The 16851-nt window shown below is 44.0% G+C and overlaps 1 protein-coding gene across 2 annotated transcripts in view; it reads right to left on the bottom strand.

Annotated features, from left to right (window-relative positions):
- ZNF704 (zinc finger protein 704) overlaps window positions 1-16851 on the bottom strand; it is a 240952-nt gene that overhangs the window by 40445 nt on the left and 183656 nt on the right. For both annotated transcript variants that reach the window (XM_044245398.1, XM_044245397.1), the window contains exons 3-4: window positions 11019-11122; window positions 5521-5759 (exon numbers count right to left, since the gene is read on the bottom strand). In XM_044245398.1, coding sequence (XP_044101333.1) covers window positions 5521-5759; window positions 11019-11122 — 343 coding nt within the window. The remainder of the gene's footprint in view (window positions 1-5520; window positions 5760-11018; window positions 11123-16851) is intronic.

Raw genomic sequence — 16851 nt, 5'->3', positions numbered from 1 at the left:
CTGATCCTCCCTGAAGACAATCCGCTCCCCTGATCTGACGGGCGATGCTGTGTCATCACCATGAAATCCGTACAGTGTGACCCTGCGCTGCTTTTCTTAGCACCGCCCTCCCCGGCAGCTCTAACAGATGGGTCTATTTCTGGAGCGGAGGTTCTTACAGGAGGCACTCTCTGCTCAGAATTAGTGGGCTAGGAATTAAGTCAGCGTGGAGACTGGCAACGGCTTCTTGGTGAGGGCTTTACGGGTTTGTTTCCTTTTCCGTCATTCACAATTTAAAGTGACTCATTGCTTTTTGGTTCTGAAAGATTGAAAATGCGGAGTGGAGCAAATGACGAATTCATTGTTTACTACTGCACAGCAATTACTGAAGCACCTTATGTTAACTCAGCACTTTTTCTTCCCTGACTTGAGATTCTGCCTAGTCCATGGGTAAAATGGCTCATGGCCAAGACACCTATCAAAATAAGTGCAAATGATGAAGACCGGGATGTAGTGATTGTCGTTGAGTTGTGGCTGATGTTCTGAAAGGCGGAGTCCTGAGGCAGGTTTCCTTCTACTGCCCCTGCTCTCTGCCCCTGTCACTGTGGCCTCTCTCATTAACCCTAAATAAGACCAAGGTGCCAGAAGTGGCTGGGGGATGCAGTGTCTTGAGCTGCACCAACACTGATACAGTCAGTGTGGGGACAGAACGGAGAATGGAGATGAGTACCCCTTGTCTCCACATGCGTGCTTCTCAAATTTCTATTCAGTCTGTTGTCAAGTGGGTGAAAAGGAAAGCAAAATATTAGCACCCAGCAGGCATTGTCTGCATCATCCTCAGAACAACCCCATCAGTGTGGTGCTATCATGATCCATGTTTATAAACGAGGAGACGGGGTCTTAGAGAAGTCAAGCGACTTGCTTATGGTCACCCAAGTATTGGAGCTGGGGTGCCAATTCCAGAGACTGAACTGTTTTATCCTGTTCCGGAACTGGACAAACTCAGAATCCGTCAGAATTAGGAATCTGACATGGACAAAAAGTACATATTAATAAGTAGTTATCAGCACTCCTTCATTTTCTAGAGGTCTTCTGGGATTGATGGTTAACTCCCAAGCCTTCCACAGAATTTGTTTTCTTCCAAACTCCCAGAGCGGCTGTAGCTAGGAGCACTGCGTCACCTTGTGGTCATGACGGGAACTGCACGTTCCCTATAGTCCGAATCCCGGCTTTTCTCTGTGCAGGGAAATACGGTCCATCGGTTTGAAATCCCGGAGGAAAAATTCAGCTAACACTGGGCTTGACGCAGTTGGCTGGCTGATCTCCAGGACCGGGAGAAAGAAGCCTTTCATTTCCCTTTCTTGCATTCCCACTACCTTGGCTGAAGATCATCTTAAATGCAATGGGTACTTCATTCAGGAAGTGAGCCCTGCAGCGGACAGCCTGGAGTTCCGTTCTCCGCCCTCAGATTTTTTTCTGAACCCTCCGCACCCCAGTCCAACCCTGCCACACGATGTTGCCTGTAGCTGCATCTGATTATTTTCTTTCCGTGTTATTCTCCTCTGTGGGCAGAGGGAAATGTGGATTTCTTGAATTAATTTTCTTCAGGAGTTTCATCTTTGCTCTTTCAGCTAAGCTGATCTTATCTCTGCCACATTATAAGCTACAGGACCTTGGGCAAGTCATATAACCTTAAGGAGCCTCTCCTGCAAAATGGGGCAGGAATATGCCAGGGATTTTTGTGATGATTAAATGAAAGGCTGCATTTAAAAGCATGTTGTAAACTGTAACTAAATTTGCAAATGTAGTTGTTCTCTGCAGCTATTTCTTCCTTGCTGCTAACAGAAAGAGATAATGCCCTGGAGCGCCTGGGTGGCTCAGGTCAAGATCTCAGGGTCCTGGGATGGAGCCCCACTGCAGGCTCTGCTCATCGGGGAGTCTGCGTCCCCCTCTCCCTCTGCCTCTAATCCCTTGCTCCTGCTTTGTCTCTCTCATGCTGTCTTCTCTCAAATATATAAGTAAAATCTTAAAAAGAGAGAGAGAGTGAGTGTGTGTGTGTGCCTGGTCTAGGCAATGCATCTCATACTCTCTTGCTCTTTACATAAGGGGAACATGGGTCACCATAAAGGTGAGAGTGAGGTATTCATGTGTGGGGGAGGTGGCAGAAGAGATGAGAGAGCTTCCATAAGGAGGAGGAAAAGCAGGATCACTTCTTCATAATCCCATGGGTTGGGGGGGGGGCAGGGAATGCTGCTTCCGCTTTTGTTCAGGGGTCCAAAATGTCTGTTACACTGTTGCTACATTCCAGGACACAGGTTTTAGTGCTTGCACAGCCTCACAACCTTTCTACTTATGGTCACATTTAATCTTCACCATTATCTGGACAGAGGTTTCATAATAGCTGTTTGCCTGGTTTACAGATGAAGAAGTTGACAATCAAAGAGGTGAGATGATTTTCTTAAGCTCTCAGGGTAGCAACGTTGATATCTGTTCAGTGCTCCTCTTACCACATTCTCTATACCAGGGAACAGGGTCTCCCAAACTTTTTACACCACGAGCCACAGTAAGAAGCATTTTGCACATTACACACGTTAAATGTATAATTGAAACAAAAGCATCAAGGAACAACACCTCCCCTGATTGAGTGCAGTGCATCCTACTCTGTCTTATTCATTAAAGATGTGCTATTACTGCTCATTAAATTGACCCAGAGCCCGCTAGTAGATTGAGACCTGCAGTTTGGAAAATACTGATCTAGAAGATTCTCAAACAATCCCCACAGGAAACGTGACCATCACAATTGCCCATGGTCTCAAACAGGTTAGGAATCTGAGGGGTTGAAGAGAAAAAATTAGATGAACTCAGAAAGTTTGACTAACTGGAACATATTGGCAAGTGGATTGAGCAAACTAACTCTTAGAAATCTTTTGAAATAGGATTTTTAAAACTCTAAGATAACTGCATCACAGTTCCTGCGTTTCTGCCCCATTCTGAGCACAGCGGTTATCACTCTGATCATTACCGCCGCTTTCCATATCAGGGTCCACCTGCCCAATTTCCAATCTTAAGTGAAGCGGCTACACCTCCATTCTCAGGACCTCCGTTCTCTGCATTGTGCCTGATGGGTGCACAATAAATATTGGTTCTCTTAATAAATAAAAAAATGATTAGCAACCATCCCACGTTCTCATTACTCTCACTAGTCGATGTAACTTGAAGTTAAAAAGGCAAGGACCTGATCCATGTAAGAGTCATGATTTGAAACCGAGTGATTACGAGCTTCAGCCAGAGGGAAAAATCATAAAGAAAGAGGTTGAACAGGGGCACCTGGGAGGCTCAGTGGGTTAAAGCCTCTGCCTTCGGCTCGGGTCATGATCTCAGGGTCCTGGGATTGAGCCCGCATTGGGTTCTCTGCTCAGCTGGGAGCCTGCTTCCCTTCCTCTCTCTCTGCCTGCCTCTCTGCCTCCTTGTGGTCTTTGTCTGTCAAATAAATAGAATCTTTGGGAAAAAAAAAAAAAAGAGGTCGAACTGTTTTTTATTCATGCATTTATTCCTACTACCCAGCATCCTGCAGAATGGGTCTATGCCCTTCAAATAAAGTCACTTTGTAATTAAGCTCCCCCCCATTTCCTTTGGTGACTTGCCCATCCCCTAGCTTAGTTAAAGCCTATAAAATCTACAAGTCTGACCAATGCAACTTAATTGTAATGCAAGAGTGTGAGTTTTGGCTCCTGGCTACATTAGAAATGAAAGGCTGTGGCAGGTTTTCAGCAATGCACTCTACAAGCTGGTGTGTGTGTGTGTGTGTGTGTGTGTGTGTGTGTGTGTGATGTGGGGGGTGGGTTCTGGGCCAGAGTCCTCACCACAATACCAGGACCCACTGGCTGAGATCACACAGATGAGCTCAGAGAGAAAGTCTGTGCAGCCAGAAGCAAAAGGACAAGCCCTTGGGTCCACATGGCTGTCTTGCCTGCAGGTTCCCACTGACACAGGTGGCAGCTTCTCTCCCTGACGAGTCAAGCAAAGACTCAGATTCCCCGGGGACCCACAGGAGACTGGAGCAACTCCAGCCCCCCTGCCTCACGGAGAGGTGTGTGAAACAGCAAGCCTTCATGCCACCGCCTCTGGGAAGGACAGGAGACTGCAGGAACGCTCTGTTCTCCGAGAAGAGAGTGTGCTTATACATGTCACACATGCCAAAGGATGTTAAGAGAGATGCAGGGAGGGACAGTTGGATCCATGCCATCTCTTTGTTTTGCTCTTTGAAATGAATTGGGGGATAAAGCAGCCCTCAGGGTTTGGCTTTGGATTTTTGTTTGTGAATTACCATGAATAATGAAGCTACTGATAACCAATTAAAAGACTAAAATGTAAAATAATGGTTATATATATATATATATATATATATATATATATAGATTTAAAAAATAATGTTAAAGTGTTTTCTAGATATAGTAGTATGGCTTTATTCCAGGAAGTAGAAATTCTTTTGAAAAATTGGGAGCCAACATAATGATTTAAATGTATGTGAAGAAAATGAAAAGAATGTGAGCTGGAGGTCCAGGCAGACTTGTGTTTGAACGAAAGCTCTGGCCCTTTCTAACCTGTATGGCAGGGGTGAGTTGAATGCAAAACCCCTTGATTGTCAACCTCCTCATATCGAAATGGGAAAATAATACTTACGGTGCAGGACTACTGTGAGGATTACATAAAGCTACAATCAGGGGCTCAGTGGGTTAAAGCCTCTGCCTTCAGTTCAGGTCATGATTCCAGGGATTGAGCCCCACATCGGGCTCCCTGCTTGGCAGGGAGCTTGCTTCCCCTTCTCTCTCCCTGCCTGCCTCTCTGCCTACTTGTGATCTCTCTGTCAAATAAATAAATAAATAAATAAACAAAAATCTAAAAAAAAAGATAAAAGGTATAATCACTTAACGTATTAAATCAATTCATTAGTTCTCCTTTCTCTCTTTTAATGAAGCAAATATGTACTTCTTAGTATCTAAATACACACATATGTTTATATGTCATCTGGCACGTATGTTTCCACTGGTTTTAAAAAATAAGGCGCAAAATATTCTTCCCAACAATCTTTGGGGCTTACTGAAGCAGAAAAGAGGAAAATATAATACCAATTTTATTTTATAGGTGAAAAAATGAAGTCCCAACGAGAGAGTGAGTTAATTAGCAAACCAAGCCTGAAGTACAATTTTCTAACTTCTGAATACTGGTTAGTCGTAGAATACCTGATGTTGATTCCTATCCCAGTGCAGCAACTGACTGGGGATGGGGTTGGTGGTCGGGGAGGGGATGTGTTCTTGGAAGAAACATTCTCAATGACTTGGTCATTTTGTTTTTAATCATGACCCTTCCTTTATTTTGAACTGTCAGAGAACATCAGAGGGGAGCAGGGGCCGGTTCTGTCTGCCCCACCCGGTGTGGGGTGCAGGAGAGCCGCATCAGCCCCCCTAGGCTCCCACAGGCCCTTGGAAGGTGGACATTCCTGCAACCCAAACCCAAACACGGTGTGGCCCACACACCAACCTTTCTTTTCCTGGGGATGGGCTCGTCAAAGAGCAAGTTGCTGGCCTCCGCTTCGTCGATGCCGTCGTCCGGCGGCGGCTGCGGCGCTGGGCTGCGGAAGGGCTTGAAGCTGTCGGCGGACAGCGGCGGCGACGGGGTGGACGGGTTGGACTGGTCGCTGGGGGCGCTCCAGCTCCAGTAGCCGCTGCTGCTGCTGGAAGGCACGCCGCCTCCCTCCTTCCAGGATCCGCTGAGGCCCTCTGTCCGTGCACACAAACACAGTGTCAGTAGGAGCTTGGGCTGCACTGGGGGGGGTGGGGGGGTGGGGGCGTGGTCGGGGGCAATGGGGACAGCGGGGGACTCGATGCTCTGCTCATGAAAGCGCTTGCAGCCCACTCGACAGTTTGCAACGGTTGGGGATGTAAGTTGTACTCTGAACCTCAAAAAAAAAAAAAAAAAAAACCAAAAAAAAAAAATCCGCGTTGCTTTACAGTTTATAAACATGTAGTTATTTTCATCACACAACAGGTTTTTCTCAGTTTTTTGATGTGTGGTGTTTTGTTCAACACTAGTTTCTCAGGATAACAGTGGAGATTAGATGAAAATAAGAAAAAAAAAAAAAAGAAGATGTTCTTGTTTACAAAGTCTGGGGAGCTCCTGCCTTTCTAAGAAAGAACTCATGGGCAGCTGTCTTCCCCACCCCCACCCCCGATTTTAACTTTTCAAAAGAAATTTCTCATAGGTCTGTGATCCTTGCATTACGCTGATAGAAAAAGTCTAGGATTGAAAAGTCAAAGGGACTAATTTCCAGATAGTTCCCTATGGCCCTCTACCTTATACTAACAGCTGCTTGTTCTAACAAATAACAGTGCCTTACAATTGGTGAGGGTTTTACATCTGGCGGAGATCCTTCACAAGATCTCGAGCATCCTCACGACATCTGTCTCTCAGGGTAAGGACAGTCATGCCTGTTTTACAGACGGAGATCGTGAGGCAGCTGGAAGTTCAGTGACTTGCTGCGTGGCTGGTGTGGAACTCGGCTGGGTGCTGGGCCCAAACCCTGGTCTACCCATTGGTCTTCTCCTTCATGAGTGTGTTGTGAACAGCCTCTTTGGTCTCTAGCAAAACTGAGGTCAGAGGAGGATTTATTGGTAATAATTCCTGGTAAGACTGGTGTTGAATTTTACCTTTCCACCTGTGGGGAAACATTATAAAATGTTTGCTAGTGTAGAGAGATCTTTGCCCAGTTAGAATGTCTTGGGCCTGTCCTCATGCAATGAATGTCTTCCCCAAACTACTGAAGATTTGCTTTACCTTTCAAGATGCCCAATCTTAATGAGCATTTGTATAATTCTACTTTCTTTTTTTTTTTTCCCCAAAGATTTTATTTATTTATTTGACAGAGAGAGAGAGCGAAAGAGGGAATACAAGCTGGGGGAGCGGGAGAGGGAGACGTAGGCTCTCCGCCGAGCAGGGAGCCTGACATGGGGCTTGATCCCAGGACCCTGGGATTATGACCCAAGCAGAAGGCAGAGGCTTAACGACTGAGCCACCCAGGCGCCCCTCTACTTTCTTTTTAAAGGACGATTTCTCCTTCATATTTATGTACATTTTGAATATATTAAAGCTATATTCTAAGTACAAAGGAGAAAAAGTCTCAAATTGCCTCATTAAAAAAATGTTGCTAATGGGACGCCTGGGTGGCTCAGTGGTTAAGTGTCTTCCTTCAGTTCAGGTCATGATCCCCGGGGCCTGGGCTCTAGGCCCATGTTTTTGGGCTCCCTGCTCAGTGGGGAGCCTGCTTCTCCCTCTCCCTCTGCCCCTGCTTGTGTTCCCTCTCTCATTGTATCTCTCTCTGTCAAAAAAATAAATAAAATCTTAAAAAAAAATGTTGCTAACGTCTGTGTAAGCCATAATGAAGGGAAGTGGTAGACTAGCATTCAGGGAGAAACTTCTTAACCACCTTCACATAATTAGAGTGCTAGCGTATTCCTCAGCTATGTCACACGAAGAGTTCTCTTGGTGGACCGAAGTTTGAAGCGGAAATAGAAGAGAAGTTCCCCATCTCATTAAAGCAAAGGCTCTGACAGAATCCAGGGGTCATTTATGCAGGCTCACACCTCGCCAGCCGCAACAAAACTAAATTAGCATCTCACCCCCACAGTCCTCACAGAGACTGAGGCACTGACGGGACCAGGACCGAGTCCCCGACTGTAAATAAGAAAGCTCCATTCAATACAACACAACTTCAAGAGGAGCCTCATGTAAGGCCTTAGGTAATATTACCTGGTGTGACAGGCTTGGCTTATGAGGCTTATAAATATACGGTAGAAAACACTGCAAAATAAAATAAGTTCATGGTGCTAGATGTGTCATCGGCCTAGGTATGAGGAATTGAATTTTTTTTTTAAAGATTTTATTTATTTATTTGACAGAGATAACAAGTAGGCAGAGAGGCAGGCAGAGAGAGAGAGAGGGAAGCAAGCTCCCTGCTGAGCAGAGAGCCGATGCAGGACTCAATCCCAGGACCCTGGGATCATGACCTGAGCTGAAGGCAGCGGCTTAACCCACTGAGCCACCCAGGCGCCCGAATTGAATTTATTTTGAAAACCAGCCATTATTACAGTGTGGTTATGTTGCTTCACGGCAATGCCAAAAGTTAACCTCCTTCCTTGGGAATGGCCTTTCCCTTAGAAACACTACTTAAACAGAAGGATAATGTGATATAGAAATAAACTTTTCAGAAAAAAGTCAGAACCAGTTCAGAGTGTTTTTCAGAGAACATTGTCTTCTTGGCTTAAACGAATATTTGTCAAATTGTAGACACACACTGCTGGTCTCTTACTCTCTTTGCACACCACATCCTGACAAAACGATCCCTCTCAGACACAGAAAAGGAACACAACAGTTTTCAAAACCTTATTGACATACAGTAATCCTGGACATAGTCTTTATTTCTAAAAATTTTAATAATTCCTTCATTTTCATAAACTACTTTCCCTTTTAACAAATTTGCTTCCTGGGGCGCCTGGGTGGCTCAGTGGGTTGAGCCGCTGCCTTCAGCTCAGGTCATGATCTCAGGGTCCTGGGATCGAGGCCCGCATCGGGCTCTCTGCTCAGCAGGGGGCCTGCTTCCCTTCCCCTCTCTCTGCCTGCCTCTCTGCATACTGTGATCTCTCTCTGTCAAATAAATAAATAAAATCTTAAAAAAAAAATTGCTTCCTGTTGCAGACTAAATGAGAGATAATAGACAATTTGGGATTATTAGTTGGGTAGTTCTTTTTAAAATTGTAACAAACACTGAATTACTTTCTTTGTAACAATGTTAACAAAAGTTTTCATTGAAGAAGTGAAAAGTTTATTTTTATTTGAACTTTTAATACAAAGGAACATTAAAGATGTTATCAATTAAAAAAGAACACAGTGGTAAAAACGATGATTAGAGCAAAAAAAAATACTTTTTCTCCTCTGTGATTCTTCTTTCCCTCTAATGGGCCTTGGAGATGTTTTCCATTTTGCATTTACTGTAATCTTTCTTCAGCGGCATTGCCAAGCTGAGAAAGGTAAGTCAGGATACCTGTTCACCAAGAAGCCCAGAGAAGAAGGCCAGGTCATTCAATAGGAATGGTCAGGCTCATTTTAAGAGCACCTTATACCCCAGTTGGATTGGGGTAAGCATAGGGGAGGACCCACTGGATAGCCAACATATATAATCTCACAACTCATGCTTATAACCAAATGGTGTGTGAACCGTAGCTCAGTCCCATAATTGACTAGGCTAGCTTTAAAGAGAAGGTTTCATTCAGTGGTCTCAGCGCACTGCATTTCAGTGACCTAACTTCTGCCCAGGGGTGGTCCATTGGGAATGCTCTTGCCAAAACCACCAGTGACCTTCTGCTTGATGAAGAATTCAGTCATGAGAAGGACTCATGACTGACCTTCTGTAGCATCAGAGATTCTCCTTGAAACATGCTTTTCCCTTGACTTGCATGAACCGCACTCTCCTGGTTCTCCTCTACATTGTTGGTGACCCCTCAGGTCCCCTCGGGCTCTTTAACCTCTGCTTATCCCTTATAGGATGAAAGGCCCTACCAGCCCCTTAGCCACCTTCTCATCATACTCTGCCTCTACACAGTGTCCTCGAGGTGATCTCATCTCTTCACCTGGCTTTGCAATGACGACTACCAGTCCTGCACCATCAGCCCAGGTCTCTCTTTTGGTATGGATCCAAATCTCTACCAGACAAGGACCCTTGAAAGGTTCTGCCTACTAAACATGTTCCAAACTGGACCTTCACCTTCTTCAGCAACCCCACCTCTTGCCCAAACAGTCACCCAAAGATCTATGTCCCTGCTCTGCTCCCCATCTCCGGGAGGGCCCTCCTCCTGAAGCACACAGATAGCTGGAAGTCGCCCTTGTCACTCCCTCTCTTTCATTCTCTCTGTCCATCATCACCACGTCCTGTCGATTCTGCCTCCTCCATGTTTGTCAATTATGTCCTCTTCATCCCCACTGTGACCACCAAGGTCCAGGGAACCCATATGGTCTTGTTTTTTGTATTTTCCTGTAATCCTAATCATAACGTTCTAGTGCCTGTCACTTAACAGATATCCTGTAGACTCAGATTAATGTTCAAACTCCTAGCCAGGAACACATGGCTTCTCTTGATTGATATTGGGTCAAGCTCTCCAACTTCATCTCCTGCTGCCCTCCTGATATATCCTATTGAATTATATGTGTCAATATTATATCATGACTAAGATAGCAGATCTGGAAGCAGAAAGATACGGGATGGAGTTTCAGCTCTGCTGTTTGTAAATTAGTTAATCCTCATATGCCTCAGTTTATTCACCTGTAAAATAGTGATAATAACATAGAATTTTTTAAGAATTATATGAGATTAAGTAAGCTTAGAACTCGGCATATAATAAGTGCTGAATAAATGTTAGCCATTAATATGACTGATAGGGTTCTTTCCCCATAGGAATTGTATAATATGAATGATTGATTATGGACATTGTTTTCAAACCATCTAGCATGCTACCCAATAAATATACATTGAATGAATGAATGGACTGCATACTTCTATTTGATTAATATTATTATTCTATTAGGATAGTACTTTTTCAAAATATTTAATATTCAGAGTTCTTTGATCCAACTACTGGTCTAATTAAACAGAAATAATGCTAGTGAAAATAACTTCATTGGGCCAACCTCCATTTACCTGGGAAAAAAGAAGTATGAACACTAAAAAATGTGTTCTGGAAAGGTGCTAGAACTCAGTACATGTGAGCTGAATGGACGTACGTATGAATGAGATGCTGGGAAGTCTCTGGGAAGATGAGGAAGAAGATGATAGTTGTGAGGTCTCCACTGCTTCCAGTTTCCCTTGCTTTCTGCTACTGAGGGGTGGTTAAACTGTTTATTATGTGTGTGTTAGAAATGAGATCCTTCAAAGAGGGGCTCTTCTCTTGGTGTCAGGGAGCCCTCCCCTAGGTCCCATACCCCAGGCTTACCATTCGGCCGCACAGGTGGGCTCCGAACCAAAGGGCTGGTGGACAAGCTGGTTAGTACCATTGCTGCTGTCACCTTGTCCATGTCCAGTTCCTCTGAGGATTTCCTGTAAAACAAAGGGGACATTGTTACCTGTGCTCATTTCGTGTCTACTGTGATCTATGACGGGCTATGTGCCCCACACGTACAATGTGTCCCACGCTACTATACACTTATTCCTTTAACTTAGCCCCATAAAATACAAAATTTGTCAGCTTTATCATATAGATCAGGAATTCCGCCGAGATCCAGAGGTTAAGATCCAGTCAAAATCTTATAGTATAAGGAAGGGAAGGATTCCTCATCCGATAGTCACCTAACAAATACTTACTGGGAGTGTGCTCTAAGATAGACCTTGTTCTAGGCACAGCCGATGTATGGTGAACAACAGACAAGGCTGGTGGGGAGAAACACAATTACTGGGAAACAAACAAAAGGGAACAGAATAATTCGTGATAATGACAAGTGCTGTGAAGTGCATGAACAGGTTGACGTGACAGTGATGGAAGGTGACTGCACTTAAGGTGTTCAAGAAAAGTTTCTCTGGGAGGTGACACCTAAGGTGAAATGTGAAGGGGGGCGGTCAGTTCTGAGGAGGTCAGGAAATGCCCTTCAAATGTGAAGGAGGGTGGTCAGTTCTGAGGAGGTCAGGAAATGCCCTTCAAACAGAAGGGACAGCTGTCAAAAGGCTAGATGGTGGGATTGGGTGCTGGGTATTTGAAGAGCGTCCCACTTTGGGTGAGAAGGGGACAAGGGTGCAGAGCTGGTCACGTCGGGTCCTTTGCGCATGGGAACTGTTTCAATTTTATTCTAAGTGGAATGGGAAATCACTGGAAGGGTTTGAGCAGGCCTAGCGACATAATATGATTAAAAATAATTACCTGAGCTGCTCTACGGAGAATGGATTTTAGGGAAGGCAGACTCAAGGCAAGGAGGCCATTTAGGAGGTAATTGTTCGGAGTCTGGACTCAAGAGGAGATAGTGGCTTGCGCTGGGGAGGGGTGGAGTGGCACCTGCTCTGTCAGGCCTGGCTGGTGCCCTGAGGGTGGGAGATGGGCAAAGGGGAGCAATCCAGGATGGCTGTCAGGCAGTCTGGCTTGAGCACTGACTAAAGCCATTTACTGAAATGGGAGATGGTGGAGGAGAAATGCAATTAGAGGTGTTTAAACCCCAGTGCCCTGCTTTTCCTACACTTTCCTACAGGAGGGACAGGGGGCAGCCCGGTAGTTACCATGCTGTTAAAGTGAAGAGCCATTGGGCAACATTCATTGAGATGAAGAGATTACTCTGGTTCATTAATTTTTGGCTGGTTAACCCCGCGTGAAGGTTCATAAGATAATGATCATTGTGGACCGAAGTCAGCTTGTTGAAGCTTATTTAAATAAAGAAGTTAATATCAAGAGGCAAAAATGTATGCGGTACCTTGGAATCAGATAAATTGTACCACCTCCTGAGAGACGAACAGTTTCAAATTAGAGAAGAGTTGAAGAAGTATGACAGGGGATTAATAAACCATATTGACAAATGAATGTCACGTTGACAAATGTGGCTTTCATTCGAGGCGTGCTCTGTAATTTTTAAAGCAGTGAACTCTTAGGGATGGAAACTTTATAGCATCACTTCCCAACACACTGGGAAAAGAGATTCTTAAATTGGAGAAAAAAATCAAATTGTTCCCAAATTTGGGGGTGCTGCTCAATTAATTTCATCATGAAGTTATAAAGATTATTATAACTTGGCTCTCCAATGTCCATGATGACACCAAATTACTAAACAAAGCTTACTCTTTCGATCCAAGGTGCCAAAAGATGAGAACCTTTCAAATTTTCTTCTATAGTTCTTCTCAAAGCACCTTACCCTCTTTCTCGGCAAACTGTTCTAAAGACAAATCACTTTTTTTCAGAGAATGGCAATTAAATGCTTCTAGAAAGCAAGCTTGAGAGTACACAGTGAAATTCACTTTGCAAGAGTTTTCAAGACAACCTCATTCACTAAGAGAAAAACCCACTCATTCATTTGGCACACAATTAAAAGATTTCACAATATCCATTATTTTTATGATCCTCATACTTGGGAGTAAAGATGATGCCAGTTTCTTACAGACACAAAGGCTCCTGAAACAGCACCAGGGAAAGAACTTAAAGTGCCTTAAGGTAATTTTGAGTGTTTTGTTGGTTCAATCTCCCTATGTAGTCATGGTCACAGGGGGAAGGAGTAATTGGAGGCCTTGAAGGGGAGAAAGGTTTGTTTTATATCCTGCTATGTGGACCCTCGGGCTCCTCTGACCGGCTGCCCTCCCCAGAGTCCAGCTGTCAGGATCACTCCATGCCAATGGGGGGCACACATGAGCAGGCTGCTTGTCATCTCCTTCAAGACTGAATTACAGGAGAGGCTGACTTCTCTTTCTGTCAGCCTTCTCTTCCTCTTATTAACAAAAGGCTTGAGAACCAGAATAAGCAGCCATGAGCTTGGCACAGGGAAATGGCATGGCTGTAGGGAAAAGGTCCCCTTGCCCTCTGCCCTGATTCTAAAAGGACTCGCTGTACAGGCACATCTTTCCCTCTCTTACATCTTGGTTTCGGGAACCTTTATTTTTCCTTCCTCAATCTGCTTTGTATCTTTTTGGATTTTTTTTTTTTCACATTTAAGGCGAACATTTTTTGTTTAAGAGGTCTAAATGATAATTAACTCAAAAGCTGATCTTTGTGTGCTTTTTTTTTTTTAACATGAACATCAATAGAGAATGTGTCACTAGAAAATAACCATGAGAGACTCTTAACTATAGGAAACGAACTGAGGGTTGTTGATGGGTGGATGGGCTAACTGGGTGATCGGCGTTAAGGAGGGCACGTGGGGGCAGTGGGTGTTATATGAAACTGATGAATTACTGAATTCTACATCTGAAACTAAAGGTTTCTATAGTAAACTAATGGTATACTATATGTTGGTTAATTGAATTTAAATTTTAAAGGAAGAGAATATGCATTTTTTTGTATTGCCAAACTTTACCACTACATTTCAAAACAATTATTGAGTGTCATTAACTGGATTTCTGAAGAAAAGTGAAAAAAGGAATAAACATTTGTATAATCAGAACATTTTTGCATTTGGATTACTTTTGACTGTCCCACTGGTTCTGGAGGTCACTGACAACAATAGTAACCCCAAATCAAAAGAATACATTGTTCCTGATTCAATTACCCTGTATCTCTCTGGGAGTATTTTTATCTTGCTACATGAAATGTTACCAGATGATATGGTCTTGTGCTGAGTTGTGTTTTTGTTTTTATCTTTGTTTAATTTCTTTTGGTACAGTACTATCTAATTACAGATTAATTGGTGCTGCAAATTCAGATCCTTATAATTAAACATGAAGAGATGATATACAAAGTAGAATTTGTTACACTTTGAGAAAACTGCTGCAAAAGCCTTCTGGTAGATTAAGAGTTGTTGGGGGGGAACCCTCTATAGGCTAAATATTCTTTCCTCATTTTAAATTAAATTTAAAGCTACTGTTGAGTACCTTATCAACCACATGTATGGAAAAGGCCGAGGCCTTTCTCAATCTTTTTTTTTTTTTTTTCATTTAATTTTCCTCCCAGACTTAGTTGAGTATTATGGGACTTAATAATATTTAGAACTATTTTTAAATAATAGTAATTTTTTTTGTCATTCTATATGTAATTTGTCCCTCAGGTTGACCTGGCTTGGATGGATGAGTAGGATTTCAAGATGAGAGATTCACATTTCAGGCAAGTCTTTGTCTTGCAATATGCTTTGGAGTCCTTATTTGAAGGTTGTAGTAGGTAGTGAGAGAGATGGAGGCTGGGCCAGTTCCTGGGGCCTCATGTGCCAGGTTAAGTGGTTTATCATGTTCTTTTAAACAGAGAGAAGCCATTGACAATTCATGAACCTGGGAAAGGGCGGATAATCAATCTATCTCTAGTTTAGAAATGGATCAAAATTGAAAATGTATGGAAGGGGAAGAAGCTGAAGGTAGGCTATTTAGCTATTTTTAGTTAGGTCTTAACTCAAACCAAAAGTATCAGATGAAGTAACAACTATTCCTCTGTGAAAAGAGTCTTTAGTCTATGAGTACAGAACTCCCTTGATATCTGCTAAGGATGTGTCCTGGAGTTTTCTGAGAGAGGGGATAAAGGTAATGGGTAAGAGTGCAGGCTCTGGAATTAGTTAGACCATGTGGCTTCCAGTCTACTCTCTGCCATTACTAGCTGTGTGACTTTGGATGAATCACTTGACATCTCTGATTCTTGTTTCTTTATCTCTAAAAGGGGGATACAAACAGATCTGTTGAGAAGATTACATGAGTAAACATGCAGGGCACCAGCACACAGCCTCACCCGTTGTCAGATATCCATAGATGTTGGTTAGCTATTATTAACCTTTGCATTCATGAACACACCCATAGCATACATCTCCCGTGAAAGAGGACAGTATCAGATTGCTTCACTTGGTCTTCTTAATAGGCACCAGCACTAGCAGCTGTTGCTTTCTTTTGGGGTGGTGGTGGTGGTGGTATTTTTCATAAAGAACAGAACTGTTTGAAGTTCTCAGGAATTTCTCCCAGGAGGTGGCAACTGGCACATGCAGGAGCAGCTGCTGGGTCCCTCGCGAGAGCTTCACATTGATGCCTTGGCAACCAGACAGCTCATGACGTCATGGCCCGTGAGGTCTGTTCATGAATAGCCAAAGTCTGGAAGGCGGTTTGGAGTTTATGTTTAAGAGTTTCTGCTTTCCATGCTCACTCTGGGAGTGCTAGCTATGCTCTAGGAGCTCTTCTAGAAACTGGAAATACAGTGAAGGCAAATCAGGCAGAGTTTTGCCTTCTTGAGCTTAGTCCATTGAAAAACCGGTCCTTGATCAAATAGACAACAAATAAACATGAATCTACAGAGGTGGCAAATGCCAGGAAGGAGTGGTGTGGATTTGCTGAGAACCTACTTAAGTCCTGCCAGCTCAGGGGGGAATCTTCCAGGGACTGGCCCCGAGCACAGGTGCTAAGCGAGCCTTGGGCTGGGCTGGGTTGTGCCAAGTATGGGCAGGGCTGTGTTCCCAAGGGACAGAGAAGCTGAGCACAGCGTGTTGTGCCCTGGGAGAGGGGACAGCCCAGGGAGGGTCTCTGAAGTCCTGTACAGGTTTTAATCCTTATCTTAAAGGCCCTGGGAATCACCGGAGTGTTTCAGGCAGAGTCGGGTGGGGGAGGTCGTGGAGCTTGGGGTGATGCTATCAGATTTGTTTTCCTAAAAGCTCACCCTGGCTGCTGTGTGGAAAATGAGTTTCTTAGTTTGACAACCAGTCTTTTATCTGAGGAACTGATTGCCTGGTGACTGTGGCAGCAGGTTGTGGAATGACATCATCTGGGACACGGGGAGGCGATCAGATGTGTGTGTGTGGGATCAGCGGACATGGCCCCGGGGCCGTGGGTTGTAGGCTGGCCTGGCCCTGGGCACTTGACTGTGGCTTTGCTTATAAGGCAAGAAGGCTTTTTTCCTTTTTTGAGCCACTTCATGCCCGAGTGCCATCTCTTTGTAGGGTGTACACAAACCCAGTCTCCCCTGGCTAACCCACCAGCTAACAGAGAAATGTTTTACACCCTGGAGAGCCATCAAAGACATTTATCTGCAATTAAAGTACGGTAGTAACAAATGGAAATAAAAATGTATAATACATTCTTTAGATTAGCACTAATCCAGTTCCTTAGCAACTACTGAAATCTGCTGTGTAGACCACGTTCAGTTACTTTAAAAACTTGTGATAATCCTCAAACAAGGAATA

This window comes from Neovison vison, chromosome 4 (genome assembly GCF_020171115.1).
Source record: "Neovison vison isolate M4711 chromosome 4, ASM_NN_V1, whole genome shotgun sequence".
Classification (NCBI taxonomy): domain Eukaryota; kingdom Metazoa; phylum Chordata; class Mammalia; order Carnivora; family Mustelidae; genus Neogale; species Neogale vison.
Note: the sequence above shows the minus strand (reverse complement) of the source record. Positions and strands in the feature narration are given on the sequence as shown.